This window comes from Muntiacus reevesi, chromosome 2 (genome assembly GCF_963930625.1).
Source record: "Muntiacus reevesi chromosome 2, mMunRee1.1, whole genome shotgun sequence".
Lineage (NCBI taxonomy): Eukaryota > Metazoa > Chordata > Mammalia > Artiodactyla > Cervidae > Muntiacus > Muntiacus reevesi.
Window position 1 is genome coordinate 212772469 of NC_089250.1, and position 16615 is coordinate 212789083.

Consider the following 16615-nt stretch of genomic DNA (forward strand, 5'->3'; position numbering starts at 1 on the left):
CTGTTACCCGCCCCCACCCATGTTGACCTCTGACCTTTGTAGAGAGCCCTTTAACCTTTCCCAAAGGTTTCACATCTCTGATTTCCCAGGATGCAGAAGAGGCAAAGAAGGGTTTTTAGCCCAGTCTTGAGGATGAAAAGGGTGGGGCCTCAAGAGGAGCCATGGGTTGATGAAGGTGGAGTTGGCCCCAAGGCCTCGCCTCCTGCCTGCCAGCCCTGGGTTCCTTCCACAGTGGTGCTAAAGCAAGGCAGGCCTGGTCTGAGGCCCTGATGCCTGGCCCCTACCCTTCCATATGCAGACTGGCCACTATCTCGCCAGGACCTGCCTAGCAAACCCTTGAAAGCTTAGGTGCAGTGCAGACCAGCCATCCTTTGGAACTACACAGAGGCCTGACCAGCCATCCTTTGGAGCTACACAGAGGCCTGGACAACCGGCTGGGATTCAGACCTTTGAATGGGGCTGGAAGTGGTGTGGGAGTAAGGCGGTGGGTGGGAGGGTGACTGCCTGCAGAGTGGTAAAGAGGGAGGGAGGCCCCACACTGGGCGGCCTGGTTGTGGACCCCACCCTCCTGGGAGGTGAGAGAGCCTGCCCACACCCCCACACCTGAACTAACCTGGTTCCGAGTGCTGGGCTGAGCTCCACTGGTGGCCAGTCATTGGCCAGGGAGGGTCATGGAGTGTGGAGCCCTAGGCAGGACAATAGCGCGGATACCCAGGGAGGAGGAAGTGAGGGGGACTCCGATCTACAAGAAGGAACTGGTGGGAGAAGTGGAAGTGGCTGGGGCGGGGAAAGAAGGTGGGGGGTGTGTGTGTGATTAGCCAAGAGTAGCTTTGTCCTGGGGACAGGAATGAGGGTCAGGGAGGAGAGGTTCATCTCGGGTCCCCAAGGGTGGCAGGTTCTGGGGCGTCTGAGAAAGTCCTGATGGGGGAAGTGATGTGTGCTGGGGGTGGGACCCCAAAGGGGGGCCCCTGGAGGTACAGACTCTGGAGCACTCAGGGCTAAAACTCAGACAGGGTTTGCACAGGGGCCTCTGGCCTGGTGGGCTGCAGGGTGTGGAACCAGCCTCGTGGGCTGCCTGGTCAGTGGGATAAACACCAACCATCACAGACCAAGAGGAAGTCCTCGGTGTGGGTGGAAGGGGGCCTTCACCAGTGGGGCTGGCCTGGAGGCCGGGTGGCTCGGAACTTGTGACTCAGGGGTGTCCCCTAGGCTGGTCCAGGGGACGTGGTGGGCACGGGCAGGCAGGGCCCAAGGGAAAGGGACAGAGAGCTGGCTCCAGCGTACACAGAAAGGGAAGCAGGGAGTCCCCAGGAACTGACATCACACATCGTACCGCAGCCTGACAGGCAGATTTAAAAAGGGAATGGATGTCTCTTTGGCTGGGTTGTCTGCAGGGAACTCAGACTCTGTGGGTTTGGGTTTCGGCAAAGCCCTGGACCCACTCAGGGAATTTTGGGGATGAGAAAAGGGGGAGAAGCCTCCCCCGTGTGAGGGACCGTGCCCCACGCCAGCAGAGCAGCCATCAGGTCCAGCCGCAGCTCCTAGGGGTGTTTTATAGGAACCCGCTCGCCAGTCTCCTGTGCCCTCACCATCACAGAGGGCAGGGGCACCGGTGTGGCTGCAGCAAGGCATTTATTCAAAATGTGCAAAACTGAACACGCAGGTGCAAACCTAACTTAGGAAGATCTGCCAGTGGCCCTGGGGTGGCCATGCCAGGATGGCCCACCTCCAGCTCGTGGCCGAGAAGTCCCCAGGCCCCTCAGACCAGTCCTTGGGTCTGAAGAGCCTGGGGCGTGGGTGCTCACTGGAGAGTCCTCCTCACCTAAAAGCCAGAATATCTTGCTAAAGAAGAAAGCAAAAATCATAGTGCCTCTAAGGGGTTGGGAGGGGGTAACAAACTATCTTGCCCTCTGCGGTTCCCTTTCTTTTAGGGGTTGAGTGGGGCCATGATAAAGGAAGGTGCAGGGGGCTGGACTCAAACCCCGCTGTCCTTCCAGGAAGAGCTTCCATGCCTTGGGGGGATGGTGATGGATCTGAGGGGAGTCCAAGGGGATCCCGGGACAGCCCGGGGGACCCCAACTGGATTAACCATGGCCAGAATCAGTGGGAACTCAGTATCACAGCCAAGAGGTCTCTGTCCCCAGGGCTAGAGGTCAGGCTGCTGGGTGGGATCCAGGCTGGGTCACCAGCCTGAGATGGATTTGAGGGAGATCCCTGTGGCCCAGCATGGCTTGGCCTCGAGAGCTTTCTGGACTTAGGGAGACTTATGAGGCTGAGACCCTCTTTTAAGGGAGCCCGAGACTTTGGGGACCTCTGGCACTGTTGGGTGGAGGGCAAGAGTCATCTACACGGGGGATTCTCCTGGGAAGCCTAAGTCATTAGAAGCAGCTGAACAAGCAGGGGAACGCAGCCATCACTGTCGAGTCGGGGAAGCCTGGGGACATCACTGCCACAGGTCGTTGGCGGCCACCCCCTTGTCATTCTCGTGGAACTTGTGCAGGTGGTCGGCGAACCTGGGGGCCACAGAAACATCTGCTGAAGCCGAGTGTGAAAAAGAAAGAAATGTGGGGGTGGCGGGGGGCATGGAGGTCTCCAGGGGGTGTGCCCCCGTGGGTGGACCAGATGGGGGCAGTGATGGAAGGCTGGGTGGGGACAGGGAACATAAGAACATAAGGGTGGTGCTGGGGGCCGAGTGGGGGGCCGAGTGGGGCGTGGGTGAGTCCTCACTTCTTGGCGCAGAAGGTGGCACAGTCCCGTTCCATGCTCTCGCTCCACGCCAGCTTATAGAGCACCTGCCCCGGGGGAGAGACACGGTCAGCAGCCTCGCGGCCACTCCGGCCATCCACCTGCCGCCCCTGGGCCTGGCTTCCTGACACGTGACATTTCTTGTGGCCGCAGCCCCAGGCTGAGGGGGCGGGGCACCTTAGAGATGCTGCCTCTCATGCCCACCAGCTTCACAGGTGGTCAGACAGGCCTGGGCATGGAGCTACCATCCCTAGCATCGCTGGGCATACCACTGGCAGCACCAGGACCGGCTGGGCCCTGGGGTCAGAGCTGGAGCCCGGGTTGGCCATATAGGGGCCATCTTGACTGTGGCCTCGCTGGGGGTGAGGGGTCCCTGAGGCTGAAGGCTTCTACAGGCACGCACCTACCCCTGCTTCTCCCTCCGCTGGGCGGACACGCAAGCACCACCAGGCCCCCATATGTGCTGTGCCCGGGAGCTAGAATGCCTCTCTGCCCCCCAGGAGGTTCGGCTCAAGGTGTCCCCTCCCTGTCCCCTCCCTGGCTGTCCCTCAGCAGTGACCTCTTTTCCCATCCACCAGCCTCCCTCAGTGGCCCTTCCCTCCACCAAGCCCCCCTCCCAGGGCTGGGCCCTGCATGGAGCCGCACAGGCTGCTGCCCCAGCTAAAGGGCCTGCTGGGCGGGCTTGTCCTCCCCCAGAGGCCCACGATGGGGACAGAGTGGCCGAGCGCAGACTCTGTGCAGGCGGGCGGTAGGTGGGGGGGGGACCGTGGTGAATGTATCCCCTGGCCACGCCCAGATCCTCACCAGGAAGACCAGGAGGTGCAGGAACAGTGTGTAGAAGAAGCCGATGGTGCGGGCCATCTTATTGGAGAGAATCAGCCGCCCCTGGGGAGCAAGCAAGGCGTGAGTGGGGTGGGGCGAGTCTCACCCAACCCTGCCGGGTTCACCCACCCAGGGCAGCCGGGGGAGCGAAGGGCAGGAAAGATAGGCTGCCGCTCCAGCGTTCAGGCTGGGAACGCGGGGGCCTCAGGAATGCTAGGGAATGGCGCCCCCGTGTGGCCACGTCCAGAATCTACCGTGAATAATAGGGCTGTCACGGAGACGGACAGACTCCCCCCTCGCCCCCCGGCTAGGGTCACACAGCCACTCGACCGGGCCTGCGAGGGGCAGCGGGGTCCCTGGGGCTTTCCAGACTGGGCTGGAGGGCAGGTGACCAGGTGCCCAGAGTTGGAGGCCCAGGCCCAATCTGGGGGGGCATGGTGGGGTGGTGGCGGGAGACTCACCATGCTGAGCGTGGCCTTGTCCCAGGGGCTGAGGCTCAGGTATTTCCGCTGCCGCTCCTGAAGGGGGAGGAGGGATGAGAAGAGGACCCCCAAAGGCCCCCAGAGCCCCAGCTCACTGCAGAGAGGGACCCTGCCCTGCTGTCCCTGCAGGGCTCCGGGGTGTGGAGGCTGCCAGGGGCACCCGGGTGCCCAGTCCCGCTCAGGGCCAGTGACGGGAGCTGCTGCCCCCTCTGCAGTGGCCGATTCTGAACACGGAGGGTCTTCAGGGCAGGGGAGGGAGGGTGACAAGCCCCCTCCCCACCACCGTAAGTCACCTGACACCGCGAAGTTCTTTGCCCGTGTGCCTGCCCCCAAGTGCACACCTGGGGTTAACCGGGTCACAGCTGCACACCCTCACGGGCCGTCAGCATCAGCTGGTGTTTCAGGCCCGCCCTGGTGGACCCCAGGCCTCCCCGGAACCAAAGTGAGTGTGGGAGCTGCCCTGGTGGTCTGGGGTGTCACGGTGCAGTGTGTGTGGGGGGGGTGCAGGGTGAGACCAGGGCTGGTGGAGGGGGGCCAGAGGGAGCCCGAGGCCAAGTGAGCTGGTGGGTGCCCCGGGCTGCCCCGCGGCCGGGCCCACACACCCGCTTGCTGAAGGACGAGAAGGGGTCCAGGCGCTCCTCGTACTGGGTTGAGTAGCGCAGTTCCGTGTCGTCACTGCTGCCGCCCTGCAGGAAAGGGAGGAGGAGAGACCCGGTCAGCGCACCCAACAGGAGGGCCAGAGCCAATCACAGGGAGCCTCAGTCTCCTTTTCCGCACGGTGGAGGCGGGGACAGGGCCCCAGGTGATGGTGTGACATATGGTGCCTTGTGTCCAGGGGCGCTGCCCGGGATCAGGGGTCTTCTCCCTGGGGTTGGGGTCCTCGTGCCTCAGGACAGGTAGGGGGAACCAAGACCCCGAGGGCAGCTGGAATGTACAAGGGCGGGGCGCGGTGCAGGGGGGGTGGGTCTGGAGGGGCTTCGCTGGGAGAGTGCAGGGTGGCTGTGGGGAGCAGGCCAGCACCTGGGAGATGAAGGCCGCCCCCCAGCCCTGCAGCAGGCCACGCAGTGAACTAGAACTAGTTCGCATGGAGCCTGGGCGCCCTCTGGTGGCCTGAGAACAGCTTCAACTGGTGGTTTGGGGGCGGGTGGCTGAGTCTTGGACTTGTCCCCCAGCCTGCGCGTCACCACTCCATCCTTCTGCCCACTCGTCTCCCCAGGGCCTCAGAAGGGTTTTCCTGCACGAGGTGGTCTCCTGTGAGCCCTGGGGGCTGAGAGAAGCCGGGGAGGGCCCTCCCGGCTCAGAATAGAGTGGGTAGTTTTCTATTCCAATCTGATTGATAGGTTTTTGGAATGTTGGACCCAATTCTGGTATTTTTTTTTTAAATATAAGTTTAAAACATACGAATCCCCCACAGTTGTCCTGTATGTTCAACATCCCTAGGGTTAAATTTCCGGATCCTGGGGTCAACTAGTGGGTCCCCCCATTTCACAGAGGACTCACGTGGGCCTGAGTCCTGTGAGCCCTGCCTCTTTCCGAACCTCATTACCTCCTGGCTGGGGCTTCTGATGAACAAAACTCCATCAGGGCTCCACAGCTTAGGGAGGATAGCTGGCAAGCCTGGGGCGGGGGGGGGGGGGGGGGGGGGGAGGGGTGTGGGATGGTCTCTGGGGATCCCAGGCCCATTGTTGCCCAGCAGGTCACTGCCCCCAACCGTCCTGCTGGGACCACTCCTCTCCCTAGACCGGTTCAGCTTGGAAGCAGGGGGCCGGGGGGCCGCTTACCCGGCCAGGGTAGCTCTGCAGGAACTTGATCTTCTCAAAGAGCTTGATGTTGTCCGCGCGCAGGCTGTCTAATTCGGTCTGCAGGGCTTGGATGGTGTGCTGGGCCAGGCGGTTCTCCTGGGGGCAGCCGGGTGGGTGAGTGGGTGGGCAGGGCCCGCAGCAGAAGGAGTTGGGGGAGAGGCCTCCATGCTGGCATGGGTCCCACTCTGTCTACCCCGAGTCCCTGCTTGGCCTGAGGTCACATTCTAGACCTGCCAGCCTCTGCTCAAAGCCCGGGGAGACAGCAGCAGGGAGAAGTCACAGTCCTTGGGTCACTTTCTTTTATTCTTTTTTTTTTTTCTTATTTTCCTGGGTCACTTTCTTCATGTTGTTTGTTTATGGTATCAGCTTAAAATTATTGTTGAGATATATTTCATATAACATAAACATCATTTCAATGTATAATTCATTTTTTTCAATACATTCACAATGTTATGCAACCATCTTTAATTTGCATATTTAATTTAACATGCAAATTAATATTTAATTTAATTTCAGAGTTAAAATTAATTTTAATCAGTTAATTAAAATTAATTTCAGAATATCTCTATCACCCTAATAAGAAACCCCACACCTGTGCCTTCCTCCCCCGACCTCTGGCAACCACTAATCTACTTCCTGTCTCAATGGGTTTGCCTCTTCTGGACGTTTTATATAAATGAAACCATACAATATGTGATTTTAATGTTTGCCAACCTAGGGGCAAAGTGACATGTGAACTCATCTTTCAACTTATTAAAATGCTTAAAGAGGTGTTTTCTTCACTTTGTGAAAAATTCAAAAGTGCAAAAATGTCTGTGGTAGTGTGGCAGTTCCTCAAAAATTTAAAAATACAATCACCGTATGGTCCAGCAATTCTACTTCTGGGTGTACACCCCAAAGAACTGAATGCAGGGACTGTGAGATAACTTGCTCACCCATGTTCATGGCAGCATATTCAGAAGAGCTAAAAGGCGGAGCAACCCAAGTGTCCATGGACAGGTGAAAGGACAAACAAACTGGTCCAGCCACACAATGGAATATTATGCAGCCTTAAAAAAGAAGGAAATTCTGACACATTCTACAGCATGGATAAACCTGGAGGGCATTATGCTGAGTGAAATAAGCTAGAAACAAAAAGACACATATTCTATGATTTCACCTATATAGAGATACGTAGAGTGGCCGAATTCATAGAGACAGGATAGAATGGTGGAACGTGGCAGGAGGGAAAGAGGAGTGAGTGTTTAAACAGTGCAGAGTTTCAGTTTGGGAAGATGAAAAAGTTCTGGAAATGGGTGGTGGTGGGAGTTGCCTAACAACATGAATGTACTTAATGCCACTGTGCTGCATTTAAAAATGGTTAAGATGATAAATTTTAAGTGATGCATCTTTTGCGTGTTCAGTCGTGTCTGACTCTTTGCAACCCCATGGACTGTAGCCCGCCAGGCTCCTCTGTCCACGGAATTTCCCAGGCAAGAATATCGGAGTGGGTTGCCATGTCCTCCTCCAGATGTATATTTTACCACAACTTAAAACACATACATGGTAAAAAAGAAAGTCTAGATTTTTAAAGCAGAAGGCACAATCTTATAAATACTCCTTCCACCCCACTTGATCTAGTTTGAAGACCTTTTAAAGGGCTGCCTAGCCTTCCATGGTGATTGTCCCCAGCCCTCGAGGGGCATGGGTGTTCCCCGTCCACATTCACGAAGGTAGCTGTGAGGGGAGCCGTCCTAATGGTCCTCCATTTGAAGCCTCTTGCTCTGGAGCCCAGATCACAGGGGGTCCCACTGGATCTGGTTCACCCTTGTCACTGGACCAGCATGGGGCCTGGCCTGCATGGGTGCTCAGTGAATGTCGGCCTCCCGGAGACCTCAACATTTTCTGCCCTATGGGGGAGCTGCGGGTGCGGAGGGAAGGGGTGAGATATTTCACCGCCTGCTCAAGCGGTGACTCTTTGAGAAGATGGAAACCTTCTTGGCTCCTCTTTCTATTGGGAGAGAGATCGGAGGACCTGGGCTGGCTGGCTCTGTGGGATGGAGGCAGGGGTCTGCAGAGTCCCCAAGGGGACACTGCATGTGAAAGACCCACGTGCAGCTGGACTGGTTGCCTTTTTCCCCCAAATACTTAATTAATTAATTTATTTGGTTGTGTCGCGTCTTGATTGTGGTGTGCAGGTTCTATAGTTGCCCTGCAGCACGTGGGATCTTAGTTCCCGGACCAGGGATTGAACCTGTGTCCCCTGGATTGAAAGGCAGATTCCTAACCACTGGACCCCCAGGAAGTCCCCGGGCTGGTCACCTTTGCAGACTAGACTGGCTTTTCCTTACGGGTTCTCTCCAGGAGGGTCACCAGTTGGGTGCTTAGCAGTCGGCAGGCTCTCTCAGACCCCACAGAGCGCCTGGCCTTCTCTAGACTGTTCCTCTTCATAGGGTTCAAGACACGCCTCCCTGGGACCTGCCCCTGCTTCCCACCCCTCCACCTGATTGAGATGTTTCTTCCTGGACCACGGTGACCACCACCAAATTGTCTTCCTGGGCCAAGCCTCTATTCTAGACTGACTGCTCGAGTGACCTGCTTACCCTCCATCCTGGCAGTGTTGGTCCCCAGCTTAAGCCCTTCCATCACACCCCAGCCTGGCAGTAGGGACCCTGCCTGGCGACTCTGTTTTGTCCCTGGACTCCCTTCCGGCTCCTTGACCCCATGTTTCTGTTCACGCGTTTACCTGGACGGTCTGATTCTCCTTTCAAAGCCCAGTGTGATGTCACCTCTTCTAGGCATCCCTCCCTGACCACACAGAACAAATCTAATCCCACTGAGGTCTGTGGTCTGTGACACGTCTTTCTCCCCTACACCTGTGTGTCCTCCACCGTGTCCTCAGGTCCGTGGAGTGTCGGGGAGGGGGGGACGTGACTCACCGCCTCCAGCTCCTGGTTCCGGGCCCGGAAGCGCTCCCTCTGGCTGGAGATGATGGACAGCAGCGAGTCCACCTGGCCCTCGGGGAGGGAGCTGGCAGGTGCCGAGGGTCCTAGGATGGAGGGGACAGTGGCTTGGGGGTAGTGGGGGGTGGGGGGGAACAGCCCAGTGGGGGGCCCTTAGGTCACCAGCTCCGAGGGGGCTCTGGCTGAGTGCCATGGGGTGGAAGCAAAGGGACATTGAGGGGACTGGGTGGCCCTGCCACCGCCACTGTGTCCTGGCCTCAACACTCAGGGGCCACCTCCTCTCCAGCCCTTGGCTGCCTCTCAGGCCTGGGCCCCACCCCAACCAGGGAGCTGATCAACGCCCACCAGCCTGCGACAGACCCTGGTAGGGCTGACCCTGGTAGGTCAGGGTTCCCACGTGGGGGTGTCAGAGAGGCCTACAGGGGCAAGAGGGGGGCTCACCCTTCTGGTGAGTTTCTGCTGCCTTGCTGGCCCGGGGTCTGGCCTCCTCTGACAGAGGTGTGTGCTCTTTAGGGCCCAGGTGACACCACCTCGGCTCCCGTACCCTTCTCCCGCCCAGTTCATCATGGCCTGGGTCCCTCCTCACCATAGAACAGGGCGGTGGCCTCCTTGATGGGCTCGGGAATCTTCTCCAGGCCGAGCTCCGCTGCGCCCTGCAGGTGGGAGGGAGAGGTCAGCAAGGCGTCTCCACACTTGGCAGTGAACACAGCCGTCCAGGGGGCCAAGCATGCAGATGGCAAGGGGCGGGTGGGGCGGTCCAGTGGCAGGGGCTGGACACGGTGGTGGCCACAGGAGGGCCTGGGGAGCGTGCCTCACGGGTGCCATCAAAGTGCAGGTGGTTCGCCCCGAGGCCGGAGTTAAGCATGGGGCTCCCACCTGGCCGCTCGGCCCTGACGGGCACGGGAGACTGGGTGACCCCGGCCCTACCCGCCAGCCTGCCATGTCGCCCCAGGCCAGCCCCGTTTCTCTCCCTGGGCTCCGTTTCTTTGTCTGGGAAATGAGGTGGGCGATGTGATGATGACCCCTGAGGATCCTGGGACTCTGGCCTTTCCTAATCTCGGGGCCCGGGGTCCTCTAGCTGTGGGACGGGTGGATAATCCTGGCCTTGCTTCTGCCCAGAGCTCTCAGGGCCGAGGGCCAAGCCAGCGCCCGGAGGCAGGGGCCTTTGTGCCCTTAGCCTGCAGCCTGCTGTCCCAAGTAAGGCCTTTGTGGTGAAGTGAGCAGACAGTCCCCGGAGGTTGTAGGTGACAGGTCCTGTGGGGCTTAGCGTGGGCCCAGAGGACACCAGCTGCCTGAGGATGGGCCTGCTGGCTTGGAAAGTCGGCGTTTTGTGAGGCTGAAGGCAGCCTGGGCAGGCGGGGCGGGGGCGGGGGCGGGGGGTGGGCTCACCTCGGCGTCCGGCCGCTGGATGGACTGGATGGTGCTTAGGTCCTGCTCCAAGCGGGCGATCAGTTCCCTCTGCTCAGCTGCCATGGCCGTGAGCTCGGTGACGTGGACCTGCAGCTCCGCGCAGCGCCCTGGACCAAAGGAAGACGTGGCCGTCAGAGGGACCCGAGGTGCACACCCTGCTCTATGCCTCCCAACACACTGCCTGTGCCCCTGCCTGGGGGACCAGCCCTAGGGCACTCCTGGTGTGGGAACTCACTCTGCCCAAGAACTCTCTGGGTTTGGGAAGGAAGGAGCCCAGGTCAGAGATTTAGGAGAAATGCTTTCCCCGACTGCCGCCATCAACCCCCAGCTCCGCAGTGACCAGCCCCTCTCCCTCTGCAGGCCTCATGGCCCCCGTCAAGCAGGGCAAAGAGGCTGAACCCAAAGAGTCCCGAGCTTTCTCCACGGCTGATGCTCTGGGATAATGACCAGAGGGAGGCCCTGGTGGGTAGGTGGGGGGGAAGGTAAGGGAGGTACAGTGGGTGGTGTAGGGGGGGCAGGTAGACCCCCTCAGACCAGACGGGGGGGGGAGTGGACCTCAAACTGGCTCAGCTCCTCCCCTAACAGGCTTCAGCACACTGTTAGGGATGGGGCGGCGCCCCCGGGACCTCCCTGGCCCCCAGCTCCCAGGGCCCTCTTCCCTGTCCCAGCAATGGGTGTCATCTTTACAATAAAGCAAATCCCAAACAGCTCTGTGTGGAGACTTCCCCGTGCTCTGGGAGGGTGGGAGTCATTGATGAGTCTCCCCGTGGGTGCCTTCAGCTGCCGTCGGCAGGGAGGACAGCACTGGCCCAGGAGAGGACAGGCCCGGGTTGGAGGAAGTCAGTCCTGAAGACTCATTGGAAGGACTGATGGTGAAGCTCCACTACTTTGACCCCCTGATGCGGACAGCCGACTCATTGGAAAAGACCCTGATGTTGGGCAAGATTGAAGGCAGGAGGAGAAGGGGGTGTCAGAGGATGAGAGGGTTGGATGGCATCACTGACTTGATGGACCTGAATTTGAGCAAGCTCTGTGAGAGAGTGAAGGACAGGGAGGCCGGGCGTGCTGCAGTCCCCGGGATCGCAGAGTCGGACACTGAGTGGCTTAACAGCAGCCCTACGTCTGGTTGGCTGTGACTCTGGGCAGCGGCCTGCGCTGCTGGGCCTCATTTATACAGTGAGAAACCCTGCTCCTTGTGCAGGGATGGTGGCCCAGGCCTGAGGCCTTTGAGGGTAGAAGTATGGCCACCAGGGGGCAGTGTGGCCCCAGAAATGTCCCAAGGCGTCGTGCTGCAAGCAGAACGGCCCTGGGCCCTCTGGGCAGAGACCGTGCAGCTTGCTCACCCGCACCTGCTCCATCTCCTGGTGCCGGCTGCACACCAAGCTCTTTACACATCTCACTACGGTCCGATTGGTCGGATACAATGATTGTACGGACGGAGCTACCAAGGCTTCCCGGCCTGGGACCAGATCCCCCAGGATGTGCACCCCACACCGTGATGATGCCCTCCGCACGCCAGGATTCAGGCCCCGAGGGGACCTGTCCCTTCTGTCACCACTGGGCCCCCTCTTCACCTGGCGGGTCAGTGGTGTTGCCTGACGTGAGGGGTCTGAGATGGGGCGGGGAAAGAGGCCGCACCTGAGGGCAGGGCTGGGGTGTGGAGGGAAGGCTGTGGGGGGCAGGTTTAAGGTCCGGCCTTCAGCCTGCAGGGCCCAGAGAGACCCCCAAAATGCAGCACCCCCTGGGCTGGGCAAAGAGGCCTTGGTGAGCATCGCATACACTTAGGAGGGAGGTGGACGGGAGTCGTGCTGAGGTGTAGGCAGAGGGCGGCATGATGAGTGGTGAAGTGAACCGAGGGAGGGGACAGGTTCGGTTCTGGGCGCTAGGTGTCCAGAGGGATGGCCACAAACAGGAGCATGTCCAAAAACCGCGCCGGGCAGACAGACCTCTGGGGATGAGCAGGAGCATGGGGAGCCCAGAGAGGGCTCAGGGGGCAGCCACCCAACCCGAGGGGCAGAAGGGACACGGCAGAGGCCGGGGAGCCTGTGAGGCAGCCCGGTGTCCGGGCCCAGGAGGTGTGCACCGAGCGGTTTCGCGGGGACCCAAGCGCGGCTGAAAGGTTGGACAAAATGCAGGTGAGACGATCCCGCAGCCAGGTCTGGGGGAGGAGCGACTCGCAGCTCCAGGAGCCGTCCGTGGGTGGGGGTGTTCGCACGTGTGCTCGTGTCTGCTGCCCTGGGGGTGGACACGCCGGCCCCTGCCCACCGAGGTCCCTGAGGGCAAGCCCTCTGTCCTGTGTGGCCCCCCCGGCCAGCGGGCACCAGGCCGCGGCCGCTCCTGCCAACGCTCCCGGACACTCGGTGAGCCACCGAGGAGACCTCTGGGGGTGCAAGGCTGAGTGTTGTGGGTGGCTGTCCCCCAAGAAGTGTCTCTGGGTGAAGCCAAGGGCCATCCTGGCAGGTGTGGAGGTGACTGCCCGGGAGGCACAGGGAAGCTGGGCAAAGGCGGGGCAGCAGAGGCGATGGGGCAGGGCTACCAGAGGGCCCTGGGGGGCGGCGGGAGACCTGCCACCCCTCCCTTCCTTCTGTCTCCTTTGCTGGGGTTGGGAACACGCAGACTGAGGTTTTGGGATCATGTCGCTGAGTGGCCACTTGGTGTCAGGGGAGGGTCCTGAGATGGAGTCTGGCAGGCCTGGGCTTGAATTCTGGCCCTGCGGCAAGGCAATAGAAGGTCCTGGAAAGACCCGTGATCCACACTGTCATAGAGAACCCACGCGGGTAGGCCCGTGCCTGGAACTGACCCCTCAAATGGGGAAGGGGCGAGTGGCTGTATAGCTGGGCTCTGGCAAGCCTGAAGTGCTTAGTAGAACAGCTAGAGGGATGCACATGGTGGGAAGTGGGACCCAGAGGTCTGAGGCTGGAGATGCAGGTCGGGGAGACCTCCAGGGGTCTGGGGAACACCTGAACAGGACTTCTGGGGATGTTGACATTTTCTGGGGCGTCCCGGGAATGGCCCAGAGAGGACGTGGCAGGAAGCAGGGTGAGGTCAGGAGGAAGCGTGTTAAGCCCCAAGTCGAATAGGGACCATCCGTGAGTAAGGAGAGGTCACCGGTATCTCAAGAAAGGTTGGAGAGTTTGATCAGGGTGGTGGTGGAGTGAGGGGTGGCAGGGGTGCAGAGGGGGGATGTGAGGCCAAGCCCACTTCAGAAGGACCCCAGATGGGGGTGGGGTGTGCTCGAGACAGGGGGTCGTCAGGAGGACGCTGCAGGATGGTGTATGTGCAGCCCGGAGGAAAGGGTGCATCTTGGAGGGGGCGGGGGGGGCGGGCGGGGATGTGTGGAGAGAGAATCCTTGCCTCTGAAATGTTTTGCCCATGTCAGGCAGGCACAAGACAGCCCCCCTCCCCTTATCAAAGTTCATGGGACCTCGCCCTGGGAGAATCCCGGAAGGCCTTCTAGGGCGTACGTTTCACAGAGGGGAGAAAGAAAGCAGAGTGACTATGACCATGGCAGGACGATCAAAGGCAGAAACTTATCCCAATCTGAGTCGGGGGGCAAGGCCTGGGGGCATCACACCAGGAGCTTTCCTGAAGGTGGGGGACTCCTTTATTCAGTCAGCCACAGACAAGCCAGGTAGGAGCTCTGGGGGAGTCAGCATTGTCTCTCTGCCTGGAGGGCTCCGAGAGGCACTCGGCTGCCAGCACACCCACCCCCTCCCCGTTCTGTGCCCACAGGCGGCCAGAGACGGTGCCTGAGATGCCAGCGCCTTGGCTCCGCTGCCAGGGTGTTCCCCAGCAGGTCTCCTCTGTGTCCTGCAGCCCTTGCTTCTTTCCACAAGCTCACAAGCACATTCTTCTCCCATCTGAAATGCACCCCCCACCCCCGCCCCTGCCCCCGCCATTCTCTGACTCCATGGCCCCTTTCAGCAAAACTCCCTGAGGAAGCTGCCTAGTCTCCAGTGTCCACTTCCTTAAACCTTCCCCGTCAGACCTGGACACCCCCTATGCCAACGGTCCTGGCCGAGGTCACCGATGACCTTGCACCTTGCTCTGTCCTCGTTTCTCAGCCCTCATCTCACTGACTCATCAGCACTGGCTCCCAGGGCACCATCCCGGGCCTACTGCCCCCGTGGCCGCTCCTTCTTGGTTTCCTTTGCAGGTCCTCCTCCCCTCTAAGCTCCCAATGCTGCTGCACCCAGGGTGCTGCCCCTGCGTGCCTTTCTCTCGGCTCTCATTCACTCTGGCCACCTCTGGTGATATTTATAAGCTGACGACCCTCCAATGCACGGGCATCTCCAGTGCACTCCTTTTCTTGGGTTCATCCTCCAATGGTATCTCAGACTTTACAGGTCCAAACTGAAGCCTGACTTCCCCACTCCCTCAGCCTGCTTCACTCCAGCAGAAGCCCCTGGCACACAGCCCCAGGAGGAAATGTCCTCAGGGCTGAGAGAAGCAGAGGCCAGGCCATGCTTCAGTGGCTCAGACCAAACCCCTGGGGCCCTCCCTGCCCTTTTCTATCCCTCCTGACAGCTCCGCTGTCACATGGCTTGTTTTGGCTTTCCCTTCCGTTTAGATCCAGAATTCAATCGGTTTCACCCCTGCCCCCACCTGGTCCGAGTCACAACCTCCCACCTGGACTGTGGCCGCCGTCCCTGCTCTCCCTCCTTCTGCCCTCACCCTTAGAACCTAGTCATGAAGCAAGACCAGGAGAGCCTTTTAAACAGTGAGACCAGACCATCCTCCCTTCAAACCCCATCATCCCCCGTGTCCCTTGGAGTAGCGGCAGCCAGAGCCCCAGCAGGCGGCACCTGCCGCGCCTCCCCCTTGCCTCTCTGACCTCGTCACTGCCCGTCCCCCCTGTTGGTCACTCTGCTCCAGCTGAACTGGTTTCCAGGCACGGTTCTGTGCCACAGGACCTTTGCACTTGCTGCCTCCTCTGCCTGAAATGTTCTTTCGTTGGGCGTCTGCACGGTTCATCCCCTTGCCTCCGTCAAGACTGTCTGCACGTTACCTTCTTAGTGAGGCCTAACTGCCTATTTATTTATTTATTTTTTAAATTATTTATTTATTTGACTGCACCGGGTCTTAGATGCAGCAGGCAAATTCTGAGTTGTGGCACACGAGATCTAGTTCCCTGACCAGGGATTGAACCCAGGTCCCCTGCATCGGGGTTGCTTGTGGATTTGGAGCCACTGGACCACCAGGGAAGTCCGTATGTGTGTGTGTGTGAAGTCGAGTCAGTTGTGTCTGACTCTTTGCAACCCTGTGGACTACAGCCCACCAGAACCCATGGGATTCTCCAGGCAAGAATACTGGAGTGGGTTGCCACGCCCTCCTCTACGGGATCTTCCCACCCCGGGGATTGAACCCACGTCTCTTAGGTCTACCTGCATTGGCAGGTGGGTTTTTTTTTTTTTTTTTTTTAAATATTATTTTATTAGTTGGAGGCCAATCACTTTACAACATTTCAGTGGGTTTTGTCATACATTGACATGAATCAGCGGCAGGTGGGTTCTTTACCACCAGTACCAGCTGGGAAGCCCCAGGAAGTCCACTACCTGTCTAAAACTTTAACCCCTCCACATGTCCTTCCCGTCCCCTTGCCTTCTTTCCCAAAACACTTATCACCGTCTAAGCGGCCGGGTGATTCATTTATATCTATCATCTTCCTCCCCCACAGGAAGGCCAGCTCCTTGTTTGTCCCTGGCTGTAACCCCAGCGTCCAGAGCAGTGGCCCACGGTGAGCCCTCAGTGTGCTATTAGCTGGAGGGTCTGGCCTGGTAGAGAAGCACTGTGTCCTCCCTAGAGGACTCTGTGGGAGCCTACACAGGGGTCCCCAGGCTGCAGGGCCTCCCAGGGGGCAGAGGCAGCAGGAGCCTGGCTGGCTCAACTGGCCCTGGATAGACCCACCACCTGGTTCAGACTCAGGCCTCACCCAGGCCCCTCCAGGCCGTGCCCTGGCTTTGGGCCTGCCTGCAGATCTGCCAGAGCGGAGCCCCAGGGCGACCCTGCACCCCACCAGTGGGTGCGTGCTGGCTGGGAGCCTCCAGTGGGGTGGGGGTACATCCTCCCTGGCTGGGGCCCTGTCACTCCCTGCATGGTTGCAGACACTCTCAGCGACATCTGAATTCCTTCTTGATGTTATTCATAGAAAAAGCATCACCTGGTGAGACATCACCTCCAGACCTGGCTTTGTTCTTACCAACGGTATGGTCACACCCCACTCCAAATGCCTCCCCTCTCTTACACCCTACCCCAGCACCGCGTCCTCCCGCTCCACTGACCCGCCACATCGTCGCCCTGCTTCTGGACACGTGCTGCCCTCCACTTGGGTGTCCTCGCTGCCTGTCCATCACAAACGCCTCCTCCCACTTCAAGGCCACACCGGGCTGGAATCTGCTAGCCCTTTTGCAAG

General features: G+C 59.5%; 1 protein-coding gene across 2 annotated transcripts in view; it reads right to left on the minus strand.

Annotated features, from left to right (window-relative positions):
- Window positions 1–1613: 1613 nt before the first annotated feature.
- Window positions 1614–16615, minus strand: part of CUX1 (cut like homeobox 1) — a 347907-nt gene continuing 332905 nt past the window's right edge. For both annotated transcript variants that reach the window (XM_065924891.1, XM_065924889.1), the window contains exons 15-23: window positions 10183–10310; window positions 9380–9446; window positions 8770–8879; window positions 5831–5947; window positions 4652–4735; window positions 4029–4085; window positions 3550–3630; window positions 2728–2792; window positions 1614–2513 (exon numbers count right to left, since the gene is read on the minus strand). In XM_065924891.1, coding sequence (XP_065780963.1) covers window positions 2444–2513; window positions 2728–2792; window positions 3550–3630; window positions 4029–4085; window positions 4652–4735; window positions 5831–5947; window positions 8770–8879; window positions 9380–9446; window positions 10183–10310 — 779 coding nt within the window. In that variant the 3' untranslated portion in view covers window positions 1614–2443. The remainder of the gene's footprint in view (window positions 2514–2727; window positions 2793–3549; window positions 3631–4028; window positions 4086–4651; window positions 4736–5830; window positions 5948–8769; window positions 8880–9379; window positions 9447–10182; window positions 10311–16615) is intronic.